This window comes from Cyrtonyx montezumae, unplaced genomic scaffold, assembly GCF_038088225.1.
Source record: "Cyrtonyx montezumae isolate F1298 unplaced genomic scaffold, pur_monq_1.0 scaffold_8, whole genome shotgun sequence".
Classification (NCBI taxonomy): Eukaryota; Metazoa; Chordata; class Aves; order Galliformes; family Odontophoridae; genus Cyrtonyx; species Cyrtonyx montezumae.
Window position 1 is genome coordinate 97,902,197 of NW_027072089.1, and position 19,295 is coordinate 97,921,491.

Genomic DNA, 19,295 nt, shown 5'->3' on the forward strand with positions numbered 1-19,295 from the left:
AAACTCTATTAACCTTTCTTACACTGCCAAGACTTGCATAATATCAGGCACTTCACTTTCCTCTCTTAGTAAGAGGAATAACTACTATGAAGGTTGTATGGTCGCAGCTATTTTTCTCTTTAAAGCTGAAAATACATATTTTGTGTTTTTCTGCTTATGATTTTTTTTTTCCTAACCAAGGGAGATAAGAGAACTTCCTCTTATTAAATCCTGTGGCAGCGCAATCCCTACCACGTAATATCTGACTGAATGCTGAGACATCTGCCTTCAGCAATTTTTATTTTTATTAGAGAGACAGCGTTTCTCTTCTTTAAGCATGAATCCTAGTAACCCTGAAGATGTCTGGCTGGATCCTTGCCGGCAGGGTTACTCCAGTTCAGCGAATCCTCTCTGCCTGGAGTTCACAGCAGCTTGGATCCACTCAGCAGCAAAGCACCTGAAGCACTGGCTGTATGCAGAGTGAGCAGGGTGAAGGAGGTGACAAGAAGCACACCTTTAGCAAAATGCCCACTGAGCAAAACGTCTCACAGCCTGTGTGGCTCCTCTGGTGCTCTGCTTTGGGTTTTCATTTTTAATTTTTTTTTAATTTTTTACTTTTAAATAGTGCATGACCTTTTAAGACTAAGCTGTAGCTGTGTTTGGGGATTAATTTGACACACTTTGAGAAGGAGGCAGCCTAAAACTTCTGCTGTGTGCCTTAGGAAAACCATGATGTTTCCGGGTGCTTTCTTGTGCTTCTAACCTGGCAGAGCTCATCTATGTGCTGAATGTCAGCTAAACCTGCCCAGTTAAATAAACTTGGTTCTTCTGGACAAGTAACAACTGCTGGTGGCTAAATCTTCCAAGGACACTTAAGGTTAGCTCCATTTCTTTTCTCCCTGCAGTTACAAGTTTTCAATTCCATGTGCCCCATTTTTGAGTCCTGCTGAAAATGCTTTAGGCTTCTTTTTGATTACCCCTGCTTCCACCACCTTCACAAATCCCCCCACTAACCAGCCTTTACATCCCCAAATTGTAGTGGAAAAATATAGCTAAGAAATATTTGTCTGGAACTTAAAATAAAAATAAGCAGAAAGGCTGTTTCAAAAATAGGAGCCATGATCCGAACAGCGAAGAGTAATGAATAATGCATTATGGTTTTCCTTAAATCTGAAGCGGGAGTCATTTGCACTATATACTTAGTACTTACATAATGTGTATACTTTCATGCACTGTGAAATCTCCAAGGGAGGCATTGAAAAGTGAAGTGGTCTAAGAGGACAAGGCTCTGTCGCACCTCCGTCTCTGATGTGACACTCGACAAGTGTCTTCTCTGCAGCTTCAAGCATATTCTCAGCATCGCTTAAGGAACGTGTTTCCGAGCTCCTCCCCATAGCTGTCTGTTATTCTTTTGAAGTGCCCAGAGCTGATCCAGGTTAATCTGGGAGCTGCCTGTCTGCAAAGTAAATTGGCTTCACTTGAATGACAGCAGTGACTGCTTAAAGCATTTTATCTACAGTTGCAAGAGAAAGTTGTTTTGTGCCTTGGCTGCCCACCTGTATCTGCTTGCCCCCTTGGTAATGCACTAGGAAATCTGTAGCGTATGAAGGCTTTAACTTAAGAGTACTCCAGCAGGAAAGCTGCTCAGAGGTGGGGGAGTGGCATGGGGACAGATCTACCTTGTGATGTTCTCCTGTGCCTGATCCTGCATGTGCTGCTGCCCTATGGGGATGTGGATCTAGGCCACCAGCTCTTCCAGGAAGGTGGATGTGACTTTGGCGTGGGGAATGTGGTGCCAGGCAGTGCTATGTGCTTAGGTTACGTTGTTTAGCAGTCTGCTCTGCTCCTCTGGCAAGGTCCAGCCACACCACTTGGTTCTTTGCACGGTGAGATAGCTTATCAGATTGGATCACTCAGAGATTGACACCACAGTGCACTTAGTCTTTTTTTTTTTATTGTGGTGACAAATATAATGATTGTATTTGTCATAAAGAAGTGGGGAAGTAATTTCTGATGCCCTTGAACTGGCATAAATTGCTCTGGAAGCTACATGCAGTCCTAGTTTCTCTGCTGTTCTTCCTCAAGGCTCTGGAGACAGCTCTCCACTGAGCTCTGGTTGAGCTTTGGTGGAGAACCACAACTGTTCTGACTGAGAAGAAACTGAGCTGCATTGCTCTTGCACACATTCCTCAACTGCAAGAGAACATTTACAATGTGTCTCAGTGTATGTAGGCTTTTCTGCAGTCGCTGACTGAAGGGCGGTTAATCTGCTTTCATGGTATCACCAATTACTGCTAGCAATGCAAGCTGTTTGGAACTTGTTATTTCACATACAAATATTTGACAATTTAAAGATGTCACTGGTACCGACCGTGTGATAAACATCGTATTTTTCTTCAGGAGAAGAAACAGGTCTTTCCCACAAGGCTCTTTATTTCAAAGCATGAGATAACAGAACAAAAAGATTACTGTGATAAGTGAATGTAAAATAATTCAGCTGTGCTATTTTCTAAGTACATATTAGAACAAGGGAGACACTGTCAGCTCTGTTCTTTCCAGGGAATTTTTAACATGGCACGTTAATAAGTCCATGCCAGAAAATAGCTTACTGCTTAGGCACTCAGGAGAAGCTCAAATAAAGGCTTAGGCACCCCCACATTCCTGAGGTGTGGTGGGACCATAGTTTTGTGGTGGGCGAGACATCCTTCCTGTAGTATTTGTCGGTGAAAAGTTTTACAAGGCCACAGAATCCTCCATGGAGAGCAGCTTCAATCTGGACAGTAGTTCCCAGGCTGGGAAGCTTGGGAGGCACCAGGTGAGATGGTGATACAGACAGTCTGACATCCCATTACGTGAGATAATGGAGAGGGGAATGCAGAGACTTCTAGGCTTCTTTGCTGAGCATCTCTGACCTTGGAAGAATCTGAAGAATTGTTGCAGTGGAGAGAGGGGAATACATTATTTGACCCATCTGTCTAGTCAGAGGAAGCTATTCCTGTGTCAGTAAAGACCATTGTTGCAGTGTGCATTTGCTGCACAGGGTTATTTTCCTTTATAATGGGTAATACAGTATTATGCTCTATAATGTGTAATCTGGGGGAGTGGCTATACGGCAGATGGTAACCTGTCAATCCTGGTCTTGGAGAAACACGCCTGGCATAGCAAAAGCCTTATGAAATCAAACAAGAAGCACATGGCCCGAGAGCGAAATAACCCTTGTTTTAGTGGGCACTTGGCTTCCTTACTCAGAGGCTGGTGCAATACTTGAAGAGGTTATGTTGGGGCACACGGTGTCTTATGGTTTTGGAGGTGCTCAGGATGCAGCTGGGTGAATCCACAGCTAATGTAATAATAGTTCCCCATGATAGTCACAATGGTGAGGGAGTTGCTGCTTCATATGGTCCTTTCTGACCAGTGTTCTTATTTGTGGTTCTCTGCTACTCCTGGAGACAGACATAATCTCAGTACTGGCAGATAGTTATTTTCTGAACACAGATCTTAGCATTTCTGGTGACCTAAGTGTGGAGCAACTGTGGGAACAAAATTCCTTACAATTTTATGTCAGCTCCAGTTGTGAGCTGTCTTTGTTGGCTTCAGAGGTGTGCTGAAAGTGACAGACTTGGGTGCCTTTGAAATGGAGGAGTACCACGTTTGCTGGTGTGCAAGACATGGGTTTTCTGCCTTTATTCCCTCTGACCCACTTCTTTTCACAGTTCTCAGTTTCCTCACATTTTGAAATGCATAGTTGACCTTGGTTTTAGGAGGATGCATAGTAGTTCACAAAGCTTCAAAGATTGGGTACCAAATCACTCTGGATTCGTACTGTTTTTTTATAGCAAAGTGGTCTATCCAAGTGTCAGTTTTGTGGAAGTCTTGTCTATCACGTCCTTTTTCCACCATATGGTATAGATACTATAATGAGAGCAAACCAGTTGTTAGCAGTCAATCCTGCCACCATCTGTGTTTGTCGTGCTGTCGATAGATGTGCTGACTGACATGTTAAGCCCCCCCAAAGTGGAATCATTACATTGTGAGGCTCACCCTGCACTGGGAGCTTTGGCAGGGTAGGACTTATAGGAGCGTTGTTTTGTCAGGTGAACTGGTAGAGCTATACTGAAAACCTTTTCTTTGCCAGTGGTGGCAAGGTCACCCTGGCAAAGCTTCTATCTATCCTGTGGCACACACACAGCATGCTGACTGAGGTGGATAAACATGGAGGATGTATGTGCAGCTCATGGGTCCTGCATTTGCGTGTGCAAATGTGTTGAGTTTTGTGCTCTTGGCTGTTAGACTGAGCTTTGTAAGGCAGAATTGTATGAATCAGATCCACAGTTATCTGTCTTAGTCATGCCTGACATGACCTGGATGAGACCTTGCTGATTAGATCTGTGGACTTATTTTATGCTATATATACCCATATCTGCTGGGTGCTGGTAATAGTAAACCGCCTTGCAGTAGGCATGTTCATACCTATAGAAAATATATATATGTATTTTGGAATACCTCCTTACTGTTTGTGTCAACATTTTCCTTTATGATCACTAATTCCCATATCTTACTCTTCATTTCCTTCATATCACTGAAGAAGCCAGAATGGTTCCTAGTGCAGCGTATAGATTTCTTCTCACAGTGCCTCTCCTCAGCTATTTCCCAGTGTCTCTCTGAGCAGCTCTTGCATACATTCTCGTATCTTAATCCCTGATGTTCAGCTGTTCCACTCCTTAACCAGTTCTTTGGCATATAGTCTTCTCAATAAAATGCTCATATGAAACTCAGTTGTGGAACCCTGCCAGCCTCTTAAAACTGTGTGCCAACTTTTGAGGTTCAATCTCTTTGTTAAGAGTATATTATAAAAGAAGTTCTATATTCAGATATATCCAGGAAGCTTCAATACTCTTCATATAATGCCAGACTGAGCTTTATCAGCACCTTGATACCACCAGCTGAGTGTTGGTCATGTACCACCCAACTACAGTCTTGTTCTGAGGCACATATTTAGCAGGGTGACCTGGCTTCCAGTGGAATCCTTTGTAAGGTTTTTAAATGGCAACCTCCTATCTCTTGGACAAGTTTATGCATGTATGACAAGATAATACTGCATTTAGGTTCTGAGCATGAATAAGGAAACAATAGGAACTTGAACATAATTATTTAACATATCTTAAATCACATTCTATTGATTCTCAAATTTTACTCCATTTTGCAGAGACACAAAGGTAAATGCTTCAAATATAGTACCTGTTAATTGCTTTGCATCCCAACCCTCCAAAGTTTTATCCATAGCTTTGTTCTGTGTGGCAGGATGATAGCATAGTATTATGCTCACTCCCAAACATGCCTATGTGATTTAATTAAGGACTAGTCAGATTTTCCAGCAGAATTGATTTGGAAAAGGTGCCATTTCTGGAACAAGGAGGCCCTACCAGGATCAGAAATGATTTAGAAGATCCAGAAAAAGAGCCAAATGGCAGACACACATTATCATATAATGCTTCTATCTGGAAGCTCTAAGTCACCTTTGATTTTATGAGCTTCTACTTTTTCTGTTAAATCCTGGCCTTCTCCGTTGTTAAGACAGATTTGCATAATTCAGTGCAAGTTAAGTAACTTGCCCATGTCCAGTTTTAATGACTCAGAAGAAATCTGAGAAATGTGTACCGCAGGCACAACACTCTTTGTAAGCTGCTGTCTTCCTGCAGGATTATGAGGATGCAGGCTTGCTTTGAAAAGTTTTTAAAAAACAGTAGTCATCCTAAAACTGCGAACATTATACAGAGCATTTTCCCTAATTTGAAGTCCACTGGATATAAGACAAACCAGTTTGAATGGAGATGTTATTTTTCTTAGCTAAATATTATGAGAAATGTGATATGGAAGAGGGAGAATGCAATTCCCCACACTACTAATGAAATGAAAAACCACCCGCTCCCTTTTCTTAGTACAGTCTTTTGGTGGATTTTTTTTTGTTTGCTGTCTGTCACAAGTGATTTGAAACAACGTGTATTTTTTATGAGTAAATATGACTGTCATAAGATTGCTTTTCTAACTTACAGTAGTGTTCTCCTCTGCTGCCTGAGTTGCAGTGTAGTCAAGGCCTTGGCACAGGAATAATGCGTGAAAGAGTGGGTGGAAGTGGTGATGGGAAAGCCTTCTGTATTGCCCACCTCGAGTAATGAATGAGTTTGGAAGTTAAGCTGTGTTGCCACTATCTGCACACAATTCCTGTTAGAAGAAACATGAATATAAGCTTGCTGTATTCTGTATCTTCCAATACATATGATTTGCACTCCTCTATAATCATTGTATTACTGTCAGTCTCAGGCCCTCTGTGGTTTGATCTCATGCATTTGGGAATTTGGAGGTTATTTTCAGCTGCCTAGTCAGTTCAAAAATCTCTTTTTAAAACAAAACAACAAAAAAATCAACAAATAATGAATTAGAACAGAGTGATCCTTTTGAGTCATTTGTCTAATTAACCTTTGCATCTCAGGAATCGGTTTTGCTTCTGTTCAGTCAAGTGCAATGTATCTCAACCCTTAACAACCAACATCCCTTTCAATGACCTTTGGAGCCTTCCACAACACTTACTTTCATAACTGCTGCCACTGTCTTGGCATTGCACCAGCTTGCAGAGACACAGTTGGAGAAGAACAGGAAAGGGTAAGTCGGCAGCAGAAGAAAAGTCTGTGGGATGGCATCCAACTTAGCAAAGGGTTTCTGGAAAGTGTCGTTCGTTCTGGGCTCATGCTTTCAGTACTCTGCACCCTGAACTGAGGTAGGATAGAAAATGTGTGAACATAATAAATGAAAGTTGAATACTTTTGCATGCACCCAAAAGGATTCTCCTTCTGTAACTTCCTCTAGTTTAAAAGTTTGAGAGAATCTTCAGAAAGGGAGATTTTTCTCAAGTGGAAATGAATTGGTGATAGCCATTCTTCTTCTTGAAAAAGGAAAGAGTAATGTCTGAGAGATGATACTGTATTTGGAGGAGAAGGTATGTTTCTCTGTCACTGTTAATACCTTTTACAATAAGCTCCGTTATTTACAGAAGGGTTGTGTTGAGCTTCAGTATCTCACTACTCCAAGGGCACCTTTTCAGGACAAGAAAGGAATTGTGGAAGCTAGTATCTTTAAAGTCACAGTGGATCTGGGAGTTCATAATTTTGTGGTAAATCTCATCTTTGTTCTAGTGGCATATTACGGAGAGTAGTTTTATTTTCTGCCACTGATATGTTACCACCAGGAACAGCAACGCTATAAAATAGAGCACAGGCTTTTCTGCAGTGGTTTTGGATCATCAACAAGCCATCCTGCCTTGGTGTTAATGGATCCGGCCCTACTCTCCTTAGTGATGTAAGAAATATCTGTAGCTGCACAGGTTTTGTCCCTTTGGAGAAAGCTCAGAATGGGTGATCCTGAGAGGAAGTAAAGATGTGGAGGTCACATTTTCCATCTAAACATCAGGAAGCTTCCATCTAAGCATGAGGAAGCACTTCTTTGCTGTGCAAGTGTCCGAGCAGTGGCACAGGCTGCCCAGAGACTGTGGAGTCTCCTCCTCAGAGATCTCCAAAAGCCATGTGGAATGTAGGCCTGGGCACACTGCTGTGGGTGTCTGTGCTTGGGCAGGAGTTGGAGCTGATGACTCCAGAGGTCCCTGCCAACCTCAGCTACTGTTGGTTGTGGTTTGGATTATTTCATGGTCGTGCCTTCCAGGGTGCTAAGCAGAAGTTTGGTGTTCTTGCAGCTTTACTTTCTGTTGTGCACTCGTGCTTTGGGAATACCCGCAGACCAGAGTATGAGTCATTGTACCGCTGTTGCAACAACATAGCAGTGCTGAGGCCTGAGCATCAGTTAAGCATAAATCAGAACTTTGATATGAATCATAGAATGGCCTGGGTTGAAAAGGACCTCAAAGATCATCTAGTTTCAATCCCCCTGCCATGGGCAGTCACCAACCAAGCTGCCCAGAGTCACATCCAGCCTTGCCTTGAATGCCTCCAGGGATGGGGCAGCCACAACCTCTCTGAGCAGCTTGTTCCAGTGTGTCACTACCCTCTGAGTGAAAAACTTCCTCCTAACATCTAACCTAAATCTCCCGTCTTAGTTTAAAATCGTTTCCCCTTGTCTTATCACTGTCAACCCGTGTAAACAGTCGTTTCCATTCCCGTTTATATGCTTCCCTCAGGTGTGGAAGGTCACAATGAGGTCTCCCCGGAGCTTTCTCTTCTCCAAGCTAAACAAGCCCAGTTCCCTCAATCTTTCTTCATAGTAGAGGTGCTCCAGCCCTCTGATCATCTTAGTGGCCCTCCTCTGGACCCGTTCCAAGAGCTCTGCATCTTTCTTGTGCTATTGATCACAACCCTTTGTCTGCAACCAGCCAACCATTTCTTAATCCATCAAACAGTTCATCTTTCAAACCCATACCTTTCCAGTTTGGAGGGAAAAATGTGGCGAGGAGCCATGTCAAAGGCTGTGCAGAAGCACAGGTAGATGACATCCATCACCCTTCCCCTGTCCACCAATGCTGTCACTCCATCATAGAAGGCCACCAGATTGGTCAGGCAAGATCTGCCCTTGGTGAAGCCATGCTGGCTTTTTCAGATCATTTCTTCATCTTGTATTGCCTCAACATGGTAACCAGGCAGATCTGCTCCATGATCTTTCCAGGCACAGAGGTGAGGCCATTGGTCCTGCAAAATGATGGCCTCACCTCTGCAGGTGTTGGAAAGAGTATGGCAGGGAGAGAGCTGCATGCAAGAAATGATGGAGAAAGCACCATGGAACGTAGGGAATTGCTGAAATGGGGGGGCTGGGGGAAGTAGTAAAGATCTTCAGTTGCCTACAGTCTGTTAGCTTGGATAATACTGCCACTTCGCCCTCTGATGCTCAGTACTAAGCATCCATAATTCATGTTTTCCTCCTTTTAGTTCCATTACAGCTTCCTTTCTCTCCATAACAAATACTCCAGCCACTCACATAATGTAATAGGATCCATGAATGCAAACATCGAGGGAACAGCTTTTGTCTGGCTGGCATTATGCCGGGTATTTGCCCGATGGATTTCAACTTCTCTGTTCCTTCCATTTACTCCTGGTTCCGTTCCCAGCTGCAGAGCCTTGATGTGCCTTTTGTTTCTAAACCTTTATGCAGGCAAATCAGTGGTGACTAGACATCGAGGAACAGCTGCTTTCATCCACGACAGGGAACTGCAGGAGAGCTCCCCTAAATAGACATGTATGCTTGTGTGTGTGTGTATGTATATATATATTTTTTTCTTTTATATAAATATAAAAGAAAATGTGCCCCCCAGGTTTTAACTTGCTTTCTGCTTACTGTAGATGTATTTTTTCCTGAGAACCCTCCTAGGGCATTTTATCGTGTCATTACCTGGCATGGTCTCCCAGCATTATGGTATGGTGCCTCCATCCAAGGCTGTCAACGTTCTCCACAAGCTCTGTGGTAGCTCCCAGCAGCCATTTGACTTGGCAGCAAGCGGGGTTTTTCCCTCCATTTAAGGAGTGATTGAGAAGGCACAGATGCTTTTAGTGGAAAAGGAGAAACTGATTTTATTTCCCTGTCAGCCTTCATGTGTGTAGATGGAGGAAGTTCACACAGATGAAAGTCATAATGTCTGCTTTTGTTATTTTGTCTGCTTTTGTCTTTACTCTTGTCTGGTTGGTTTTTTTTTGTTTGTTTTTGTTTTTTAAATTGTTAGAACTTGTGAGGGAAAAGAGAAGTTAGCAGATTGAACATGCTAGCAAAAATGTGATAGGGTTCTTCATGATGTGTGCGTTAATGTGGCCTCTCTGTCACCACAGCTGGAGGCACAGTGCCGAGCTCATTGCCTGCCAGATGACTGTGGTTAGCACCAGGCAGTGGCATGGCTTGCTGCCCAAGGCCATAGCTGGAGCTGGTGCTCAGCTGTGTGCCATGATGCATCTCATGGAGCTGGATGTTGGTCTTCCTGCTGCTGGGGGTCTGCAGCTGCCTGAAGTCCTGGCCTGAGAAGCACAGTCGTGTTTTTCATTTTTTGGCTGCTCTTTCTCCACCCTGCTTGCATGTACCAAAGAAGCACACGCTCAATTCCTCAGCTTCTGGCCACATTTAAAACAATTAAAAAAGCATTAATCAGAATCCTTAACATTGCACTGCCAGCAGCTGGCTGCACTGGGCTATGCCTCCATCTCCCAGCCACCACAGTAAACACATAGTTGCAGCAGCCACTTCCATAACCCATCACCATGATCACCCCTAGTGGGGAGAGCCTCAGTAGTCAGCTTCCCCAAGATATCCAGGACTGTTAGCATAGCTGAACTGTGCTTTTCCCCTGTTGTTTTTTGACTCTCCTGCACATCAGTTTTTACAGCAAGGATGGTGCAGCACTGGAACAGGTTGCTCGGAGATGTGGTGGAGGCCCTGTCACTGGAGACTCAACCTGATGTAGCTGTAGATGTCTCTGTTCATTGCAGGGGAGTTGAACTAGATGACCTTGAGGGGTCCTTTCCAACTCAGACAATTCTATGGTCTAGGGGGAGCCTTGTTCTACTAGTTTGCATTAATCCCCACACAAGGCTGTCATCAAGGACTTCAGTTGTAAGCAGCTCTTCTGGATGTTTAGAAGATCTATTCAGGGATGTGTAAATCTACCATGAAACTTCACCGTGGGACAAGAACCAGGGGATTTTAAGAACAAATGGATGAAGTTTATGGAGTGGCAGGGAGAAAGGAGGAAATTATTTAATAATGCTTACAATAATTGTTTGTGGATGAGTGGCTTTTGCATGGGCTATTTATAATAATGTCTGTGATTCTAGATGAAGTGAGATTTGATACGGCCATTATCAGAGTAAGGGACCAGAAAACAAAGAGAAGTTAAGTAGCTTTTTTTGATGATATTAACTTTAGTCAGGCTTATGGGCTAATACAAATCGTGGAGTTTTGGAAAAACCTGAAGCCCTGAGCAAAGATTTATAACCTTGCAAAATGAACTGAGATCGGTTCTCAGTTCACACTGCTGACAGATGAGAAACCCAGCTCGGTGTGCAGGATGCTGTTGAAAGCAGAAAGGCCCACAGAAGATCATTGCTTGCCCTGTGCTGCATGCTGTAAGGGACCCACATGCAGGAGCCAGCCAGCAGAGCCAGAGATTCATTCTTAGGAAGGCACTGACATTCCCTTTTCCAAGAGCAAAGGGAGCTTGCACACAGTGGTAACTCAAGCATGGAAGAGAAGTGCAGTGCAAATATGTGGTGATGGCTCGTGGTGAGCAGGAATGCCCCAGCCAGCAAGGAATGTATCTGTGGTAGTGGAAAAGGCTTTAATTATTCCTGCAGAGGAGTCGATGGGCTTCAAGAGAGTCATCAGTCCTACTTCCTTGTAAGTAGAATACTTTCAGGAAGGGATTGCAACACTGCCAGAGGTGCAGAAATGTTGTGTAGCTATAGGCATTCGCTCAGCACCATGACTAATCTTCTGGAAACTTGAAGGAATTCCCTTAGAGAGGGAATGCCATGCATCACTCATAGCCAAAAATGTCATGTGTTTCCTTGACAGCACATCATGTTTGTGTATTTTTACTGCTGTAGGAGAGTTCTTCATTCTGATTACTGCATGCTTTCAAGTATTTTGAGTATAGTCAGGGTGCAAGGATATTAAATTTCAGAAGTTTTGTTTAAATAGATCATGGAGAGTGACTGAGTCAGTAAGTACTTCTAGAATAGCTTCAGATACAACCAGGGCCACTTTTGTCATGTCAGTACAGTTACTTGCAGAGTAGATCTATTAGTAGTGTACTTGACAGCTGGTGGATTAGAACACGTGCTCTGGTAACCAGAAGGCTTTTTTAGAGGACTCACTTTTCTCCAACTTTACTTTTTCATGAGTTAGTGTTCACATACTACAACTGAGGATGAAAGAAGACTGTAGGGTATGTAATCAGAGCACATAAAGGCAGTATTGAACAGATAGCAAGAGCTCAGGATCAGCATAATCTTTTAGTAACTGACTTTGCCTTTCTGCTTCATCAGAAATGTTTCCCAGTTGCCAAGCAGCAATGTTCCCTTCTGCTCTGAAATCCTTAGCAAACATGTAAGCTACAAACAGCATATGTGGGTATGTGCTGCTTCCAGAATTTGTGGGATTGCTGATGGAGTGCCTAAATAAACAGTGATTTTTTTTTTTTCTTCTCAAAGCATGAAACACCTTTGAAAGAAGCTGCGTGTCTAAGCTGACCTTGCAGAAAGCATCATGTAGAAACATTATTTGGAGTTGCTATAAGAGATAGCAGTAAATAACTGGCTATCAAGCACAATTTTCTAGGCAATGGTTCAGTGGCAGTGCTCCAAGGAAAGAAGCTTCTTGTGTGATATATGAAGGGTGCATGTCACCTGAGTGGAAAACAACAAGGAGATTTTGTAAAACTCTTGGAAAACATTGATGTCTCTAAGTTTAGAACAGTAGAGGAAAGTTCTTAGTGAGAGTCAAACATGAGCCACCAACGAGTTGTTGCAAATCTTGCCACAGCTTAGAATTCACTTTTGCTGCACCTCTGCAGGATATGCATGTTTTGACAGGGGCTCTTCATCTGCAAGCAAAGAGTACAGCATCCTTGTAAATATGATGAGATAAAGTGAAAAGGATTCATACCTCTTATTTTATTTCTAGTTTTTTTTTGTAAGTCGGTGTAAATTGTTTTAAATGAAAGCACATCAGCTTAAGGAATTTTTGTGGGGCTTTTCAACTGTAAATGGGTAGGTAGGTCTGTGCAATAAGATGTTGATCTCTACTGAAAACAGGGTCTGTATTTTTTTGCTGTCTACTTCATCTTTTCTTCTGCAGCTGTTGAGTGTCAGGTAGTCCACAATTAATGTTCATGAAACAAATTGGTTAAATTGTTAGAAGCATCAGCAACCTCAATTGATGAATTTTACCTTTAATGATCAAGTGTTCACAGTCTCAGGCAACGACTGCCTTCAAAAGGAAAATAAAAGTTATTTGCATAATTACAAAGCTGTTGTACAGCTTTTGAAAGGGGGTGGCAAATTGCTAGCTTTCTCTGCGTACACATGGACTTGAAGCAGTCTGCAGTCTTTGTAGAACTCCCACTGGCTGTCAGCACTCTGAATTTCTCCATACGTTCACGTTAGTTAGACTTGCTTCCTCTCGCCTTCTCTGTGCTTCTCCAAAATGTACTGAGCCAGGGTCTGGACACCCAATGCAAAGAGGTGAGCCCTGAATTCAGAGGCAGGCCTTGATCATGGCTGCATCACCACTGCCTATGTTATTTGGAGGATAGTGATACCAATAATATATCAGTCTCAGTTCCTTCCAAAGTTCAGGGTAGCGCACATTCTTACAGTATTTTTAAATGGAGGTCTCTCAATGCTTCTGTTCTTTTCTTCCTGATTATCCCCCTGTTTTCTGAACCATCTCCAGCCCTCTCAGTCTTGGTAATAACAGGCACTACAGGCTGGAAATTGGTGGTCTGGGGTTATTTTATAACTCACTTTTTGTGATGCCTTTGAAGATGTCTGAAAACTAGATGCACATGAAAGTGAAAAGCCATTTGCACTGAGAGTTTTAGGCTGAATACTTGTAATGGAAAGCACTGTGGTATAATAGAAAGACATAACTAAAATTGTGCTGGCTGCTGTTACAGGATGGACATACATAATTAATGTATCAGTGGATTTTCCAGAATTATGCAACATTGCTCTGAGGTTCAGAAAGGCAGATAAAACTTCTTACAGCAGCACGTGGCAGATGATATCCTTTGGCAGACTGCTGTAACAAGTCTGTGCTCTGTATTGCTTTTTTCTGTAGTGGCTCATTGCTGTGACTGCCTAGAATCACGAGAATAATTTAAACAATATTTATATGCATCATTTGACTTCCACTGCAACACAAAGGTTTGTGTAACCCTGAGTGAAGGAAGTTATCCTTGGACTACGAGGGTAATGTACCAAGCAAGTGTTTTTAGGACTGGGTCAGATCATTAAGGGAGGTTTTTCCCTAAATTGTGCATCTGTTGGGTTCCATCTGTGGAAAAATTGCTGTTGTTTTGTTTTGGAAAAAACTGAAGGATGAATTCAGTGTACAGTAGATTTAAAAGTGTGCGGTGACTGACACTAGGTCCTCTCCCTGGCGTGCTGTTAATTTTAGTTAAGTGTGATTGGTAGTGGTCTGAACATCCCACAGAATCACAGAATTGTAGGGGCTGGAAAGGGACCTCTAAAGATCATGGAGTCCAACCCCCTGCTAAAGCAGCTCCCTAGCCCAGGTTGCACAGGTAGGCATCCAGGTGGGTCCTGAATGTCCCCAGAGAAGGAGACCCCACCAACTCTCTGTGCAGCTGTGACAGTGCTCCATCACTGCACTGTGAAGAAGTTCCCATGCACATTTGTGCAGAGCTTCCTATGCTTCAGTTTGTGGCCATTTCCCCTCGTCCTACCATCACACACTGCTGAGAAGAGTCTAGTCTTGTCCCTTTGCCTCCCACTCCTTAGCTATTTATAGATATGGATCAGATCAGAACTCTGGAGTTCCATCTGCTTTCAGATTCCTATCCATCCCAGACGACCTTCAGCTTGGTGGGGATGCAATAAGGTCACTTTCTGAAATTCCTCAGCCTGGGCAAGATGGGACTTTTGCAGGAAGAGGGGGACGTGCAAGTAACCGATGCTGAAGAACAATGGAGATGATTTACAATTACTCATTAAACCAATGATGAAAGTGTAGATGTGGTACAAGGTTCTTTTATGTACCTAGGTTTAGCAGTGATTTTATCTGAGTAACTTGTCTTACAGGGCAAAATCCTGCTGGGATAGCTGCTGAACATGGTTCAGTGAGCAGGTTTTAGCCTCTGGAGGTAAACTTAGGAAAGATTCAGTAGGTGAAGAAGTTCAGTTTTGGTTAGCATGTGGCCTTATTGGAATAGTTATTGATAAGTCTTTATTATCCACACCTTCAAATTGTTATGCATGTTTTCCTCCTGTCTCCCTCAAATTTCTTGAGCTGTGTTGTCTTAATTTATCTCATTTGTAATACTGTAAATCCCTGGGAATGACTATTCTGAAGTTGTTGATATGAAGAACTGCGTTGATTAAATGATAGAAATGTTTATATTCTTTCCCTGTGCTTACTGTTCAGAAGGTCCTTCAGTGTCAACTTAGGGTATTAAAAATGTAATGATTAATGCAGTTTCTCTGTAAAGTGGATTCAGATGTGCTTGTAAGGCAGAAACCAGAAAATCTCTTTGGGAAAGCTAAGTAGCACTGTTTCTCTGTTGCTTTATTTTATTATATCCTGAGTGCTTTTTCATCTATACTTCTATAAACTTCTTGGATTGAGAAACTAAAAAGAGAGCTTCAGTTCTGCTGTTACTTGTGTTCCTGTAATGCTTGCAGTGGAGAGATTCATACTTTTGTGTTTTCTTTCTTACAGCATCAAGCTTTTGGCTGTGCAGGAGCTGCTTGATAGAGAAGCACTGGAAAAGGTATTTAAACCATGTCTAGTACAACAGTAGTAATACATTGCGGCTCTTAAAGCACTCTTGTGTTAGTAGGATTTCTTATCTCTGTGGAAAATCATGTATCATAAAATGGGACCTCTTTCTAGCTATGTAGCACTTGTAGTTGAGGGGGCAGCACTTTGTCCAAGTTGACCATTTTTGGTACTTTTAAAATAATCTTGGGAGGTTCACAACCACTCCTTTTGCATAACAGGTTAGTATTTCCAAACTGTAGTTGTTTGCAGTAGTCAGCTTCTCTGGCATCTCACACCCAGTAAATTTCTCACCTTTTTGTCAGGCGTGCACCTCCCCTTGGCCCAAGGCCTCCAAAAACAAGGCTTAGCCAGAAAAAGTGACCTCAGCCTGGTGGGAATTGCTGTTTTTGCCATTGTTTGAAGCTTTGCAGGAAGCTCTTCAGAAAAACTCGCCATCAGAAAAATGATCTTTTTAAATTGAGCTCTGAATATTTGATACCTGCTTTCATACAGTGCCAAGCTTAAAGAATTTAAAAGGCCAGTGTAGCCCTCTGGAAAACAACAGTATGGAATCATGTAAGTTTAAAGAAATTTAGTTGTCATTATTTGTTAAATACAGGAGGCTAAAAGTAGGCTAGAACAAGATTCCTCGCGCCACCTACTTCCAGGTTCAGGCTTGAGAGCACACGCTAAGTTTTGTATTTGTAAATCACGTATCTGCATGATATTGCAGGAACACAGAATAATATTAAATAATATTTTAATATTCATTACAAGATTGATTTTCAGTTGGTTTCTTTTTTCGTGGGAAGATTTCTGTAAGTTAGATGAACATAATAACCTAAAATTATTGCACAACAATTTCTAGTCTATAATTATTTCCTTGGCTATAATGATCTATGATGTTTTTTCCATTATGCATAGTCTTACATATTTTATTATTCTTACATGTTTTTCCCACCTTAGCCACTGAAAATGATCCCACCATGAGAAGCTTTGTGTTATGTGAAAAACCAGTTTGTTTAATTTTCAAAATCCTGATGTTTGTCAGGGGAAATTTGGCCAGAAGTTTACCATAATTTGTTGTACTTTCATTGAGGGTTGCAAAGGCAGAATAGGTGATAGGATATCTCTGTCCTGGTTCTGAACCAACTTGTCAGACCCTTGGTACTGCTCATCAGGCGTTTATCTCTGTGGAGTGCTGCTGGCACCTGTAAGCACCTCAGCAGACCATTAATTAAACAGGAAAATAATTACTGAGCATAACAAAGCAGCCAGGTCATTAAAGAAGTCAACAGTAACTTTAAAAATTCTGGGTGGAAGATGGGATTGTTTGTGTTTGTTTTGGCCACAGTCTTTCTGGCTGTCCCAGAAGGTACCTGCATGGCATGGCAAGCATGTTTACTTGCTAACCCAGCTCACCCTGGCTGTCACAGAATGATGTTGCTAGCACACTGGCATTCCTGTGCTGCAAAAGGGCCACTGCCTTTTGCCCAGGACAGTCATGAACGCAGGTGCCATGATGCCAAGTGGTAGCTTATCTCTGTGACAGTGTCATTCCCACAAGAGTTTGAGGCTGCAGAGAGAAGTATTTTGGGTAGCCAGGTGTGTCGGTGTGCCACATCCCATAAGGAGCTTCATTCCCTCTGCCAGGAGCACAGCTCTGGGTCTTTCTTGCCCCAAGGTGTTTTTGAGTACTTTACCCAGTCTGGTTTGGTAAAGTCCTTAATTGCAGATGAAGAACTCCAGAATACTTGGAAAGTGTTAATTGCATTTATGTGGGGAATGGGAATAATAATTCTCATGAAGAACATGATGTTGTCATAATTTGAAAATAAATCTTTTTAGATAATAACCAGAGTGAGCTGCCTAGCCATGTGACATTTCACATTGGTTTCTGTTATAGTACTTAAATCATTTTGCATTTCCTAATGCAACAGTATGCCAAAACAATTGAAATTGTGGATGCTTGATGCCAGCAGACATGTAGGAAGAGTTGTCTTCAGAATACTTTTTTCTTTGTTTTGCTGCTAACTTGGTGTGTTCTCTTAAAAGCATCACTGACAAAAATCTGGGGGCCACGTTCTCAGCTGCAGTAAATTAGCTCACCTTTGCTTAATTTCAGCAGAGATACTTCAATTTGTGTTTGTTGTTCCTCCAGCCTGCATGTTTATAAGGAAGTAGTGATGGTGCTTTTGGGGTAGATTCTTCCTTTTTTTCTGCACGTTTTGTGTACCCACTGCAGGGAACACTTACTTCATCTTTTAGTTTGGGATAGACATCCCAAGCAGACTGTGCCTACGGTCTACATAGCAGACTCGAGGTGAACAGAAACCTCTGCAGTATTTATTCCAGTAAAAGCAAATTTTAAGCACGTGTAGAGCAAGAAACTGGTAGGAATGCTCCCATTAACTGCAGTCAGCCTCGAATCAGTGCTTTCATGCAATTAAATTTGGGTGTAGGTATTATCCTTGACATTTGCTGTGATTTTGTGTTTTAGTCACCTGTAAGTACTTCATTTGCGTCTGGCTATCTCTGTGAAACTTGCTATTTTTGGTAAAATCACAAAGCTAAGAATATCCTTGTGTTCTGTCAAAAGTTTCCTCCCGCAGCCCTCCAGGCATTAACTGGTTCTTGAGTTTGTCTCCCTTTGAGAGTTAGTTATCGTGGAAAGTTAAATAATCTGTATTACAACTTCCTATTTAGTAAACTGATACCATTTTATAAGGTAAACTTTCTTTTGGGATCGTGTAACGGTAAGCCATTATGTTCCTAACTGTATATTAATAAATAAATAGATCTGCTGTTACTTGAAATGAGATAGGACCATCCAGTTTACTCCAAAGATCAAGCAGTTTGCTGATGTCCCACCTAGGAAATGCAGGTTGTGTAATTCTGTCTGCTCAGCAGTTTTTAGAAGAGTGGAATTCACCTAGAGAATGACAACTGCTTGCTGGAAGAAGTTCTTTATCTAGCCTGGCAATAGAGATACGGTGGGTAAGCTTGTGCAAGACAGGAGTTGGGGTGAGAACTGTCATTTTTTTCTGGGATAATGTTGTTGAAGTCGGTAGCCAGATTTTCAAGCTGCAAGATAACAAGTTTCATGTCAAGTTCTCTCTGTGCTACTGATTGCAAATTTCTGTTGGTCCAAGACGTCAGCAAAACAAAAGTAAGACTACATTCTCTGTATGTGGACTTTTACCTTCACTGGAGAAGCTTTGGAAAGGAGGTGGCATTATTTAATGAGGGAATTTAGTATTCTAATTGGTAGCTTACCTGTCAGCAATCAGAAGTGGGTTTTGTCTGAGGGGAAATGCCTTCGAGTGTTAAACAGGGTGAGTGATTTCCACTATTACAGGGTAAAACCCAAGGGATCAGGACAGGAGGGGATGCTTCTCTCTTTCCAGCGGCTAACAGTGAAATTTCAACTACTGTGAAAAATGGGTTTATAAATGCTGAGCTGCCCTGTGCATTCTCTGCTTTAGTGTTTGCCTTTCTACATGGCGCACAGAGAATTTTAACTAGAAATTTGCTTTTGTTTTCTTGATCCAGTGTACTGTTTCCTCCAGATATTATCTGAACATAAAAAGTATGACGTCAACTGTGTTTCCAGAATTTCCAGTATGAAATGCATCTGCTGGAGGTTTTTTATTTATCTTTTGTCCGCTTTTGAGTAGATTGAGCCAGATCAGTATTTATTTGTGATTAAACCCATTGTAATCTCTGTTCTATATAAAATCCCTCTCAGAACCAGGCAGGTTGTTTATCTGTGAAAGGTTGTCTGTAGGAGCTTAGCACAGGGCTCCCGTTTTGCATGTACATAGGTAAGCACA

General features: G+C 42.1%; 1 protein-coding gene across 1 annotated transcript in view; it reads left to right on the forward strand.

The window, feature by feature from the left end:
- Positions 1–19,295, forward strand: part of EEPD1 (endonuclease/exonuclease/phosphatase family domain containing 1) — a 56,991-nt gene that overhangs the window by 19,170 nt on the left and 18,526 nt on the right. The window contains exon 2 of the mRNA XM_065752276.1: positions 15,421–15,472. Coding sequence (XP_065608348.1) covers positions 15,421–15,472 — 52 coding nt within the window. The remainder of the gene's footprint in view (positions 1–15,420; positions 15,473–19,295) is intronic.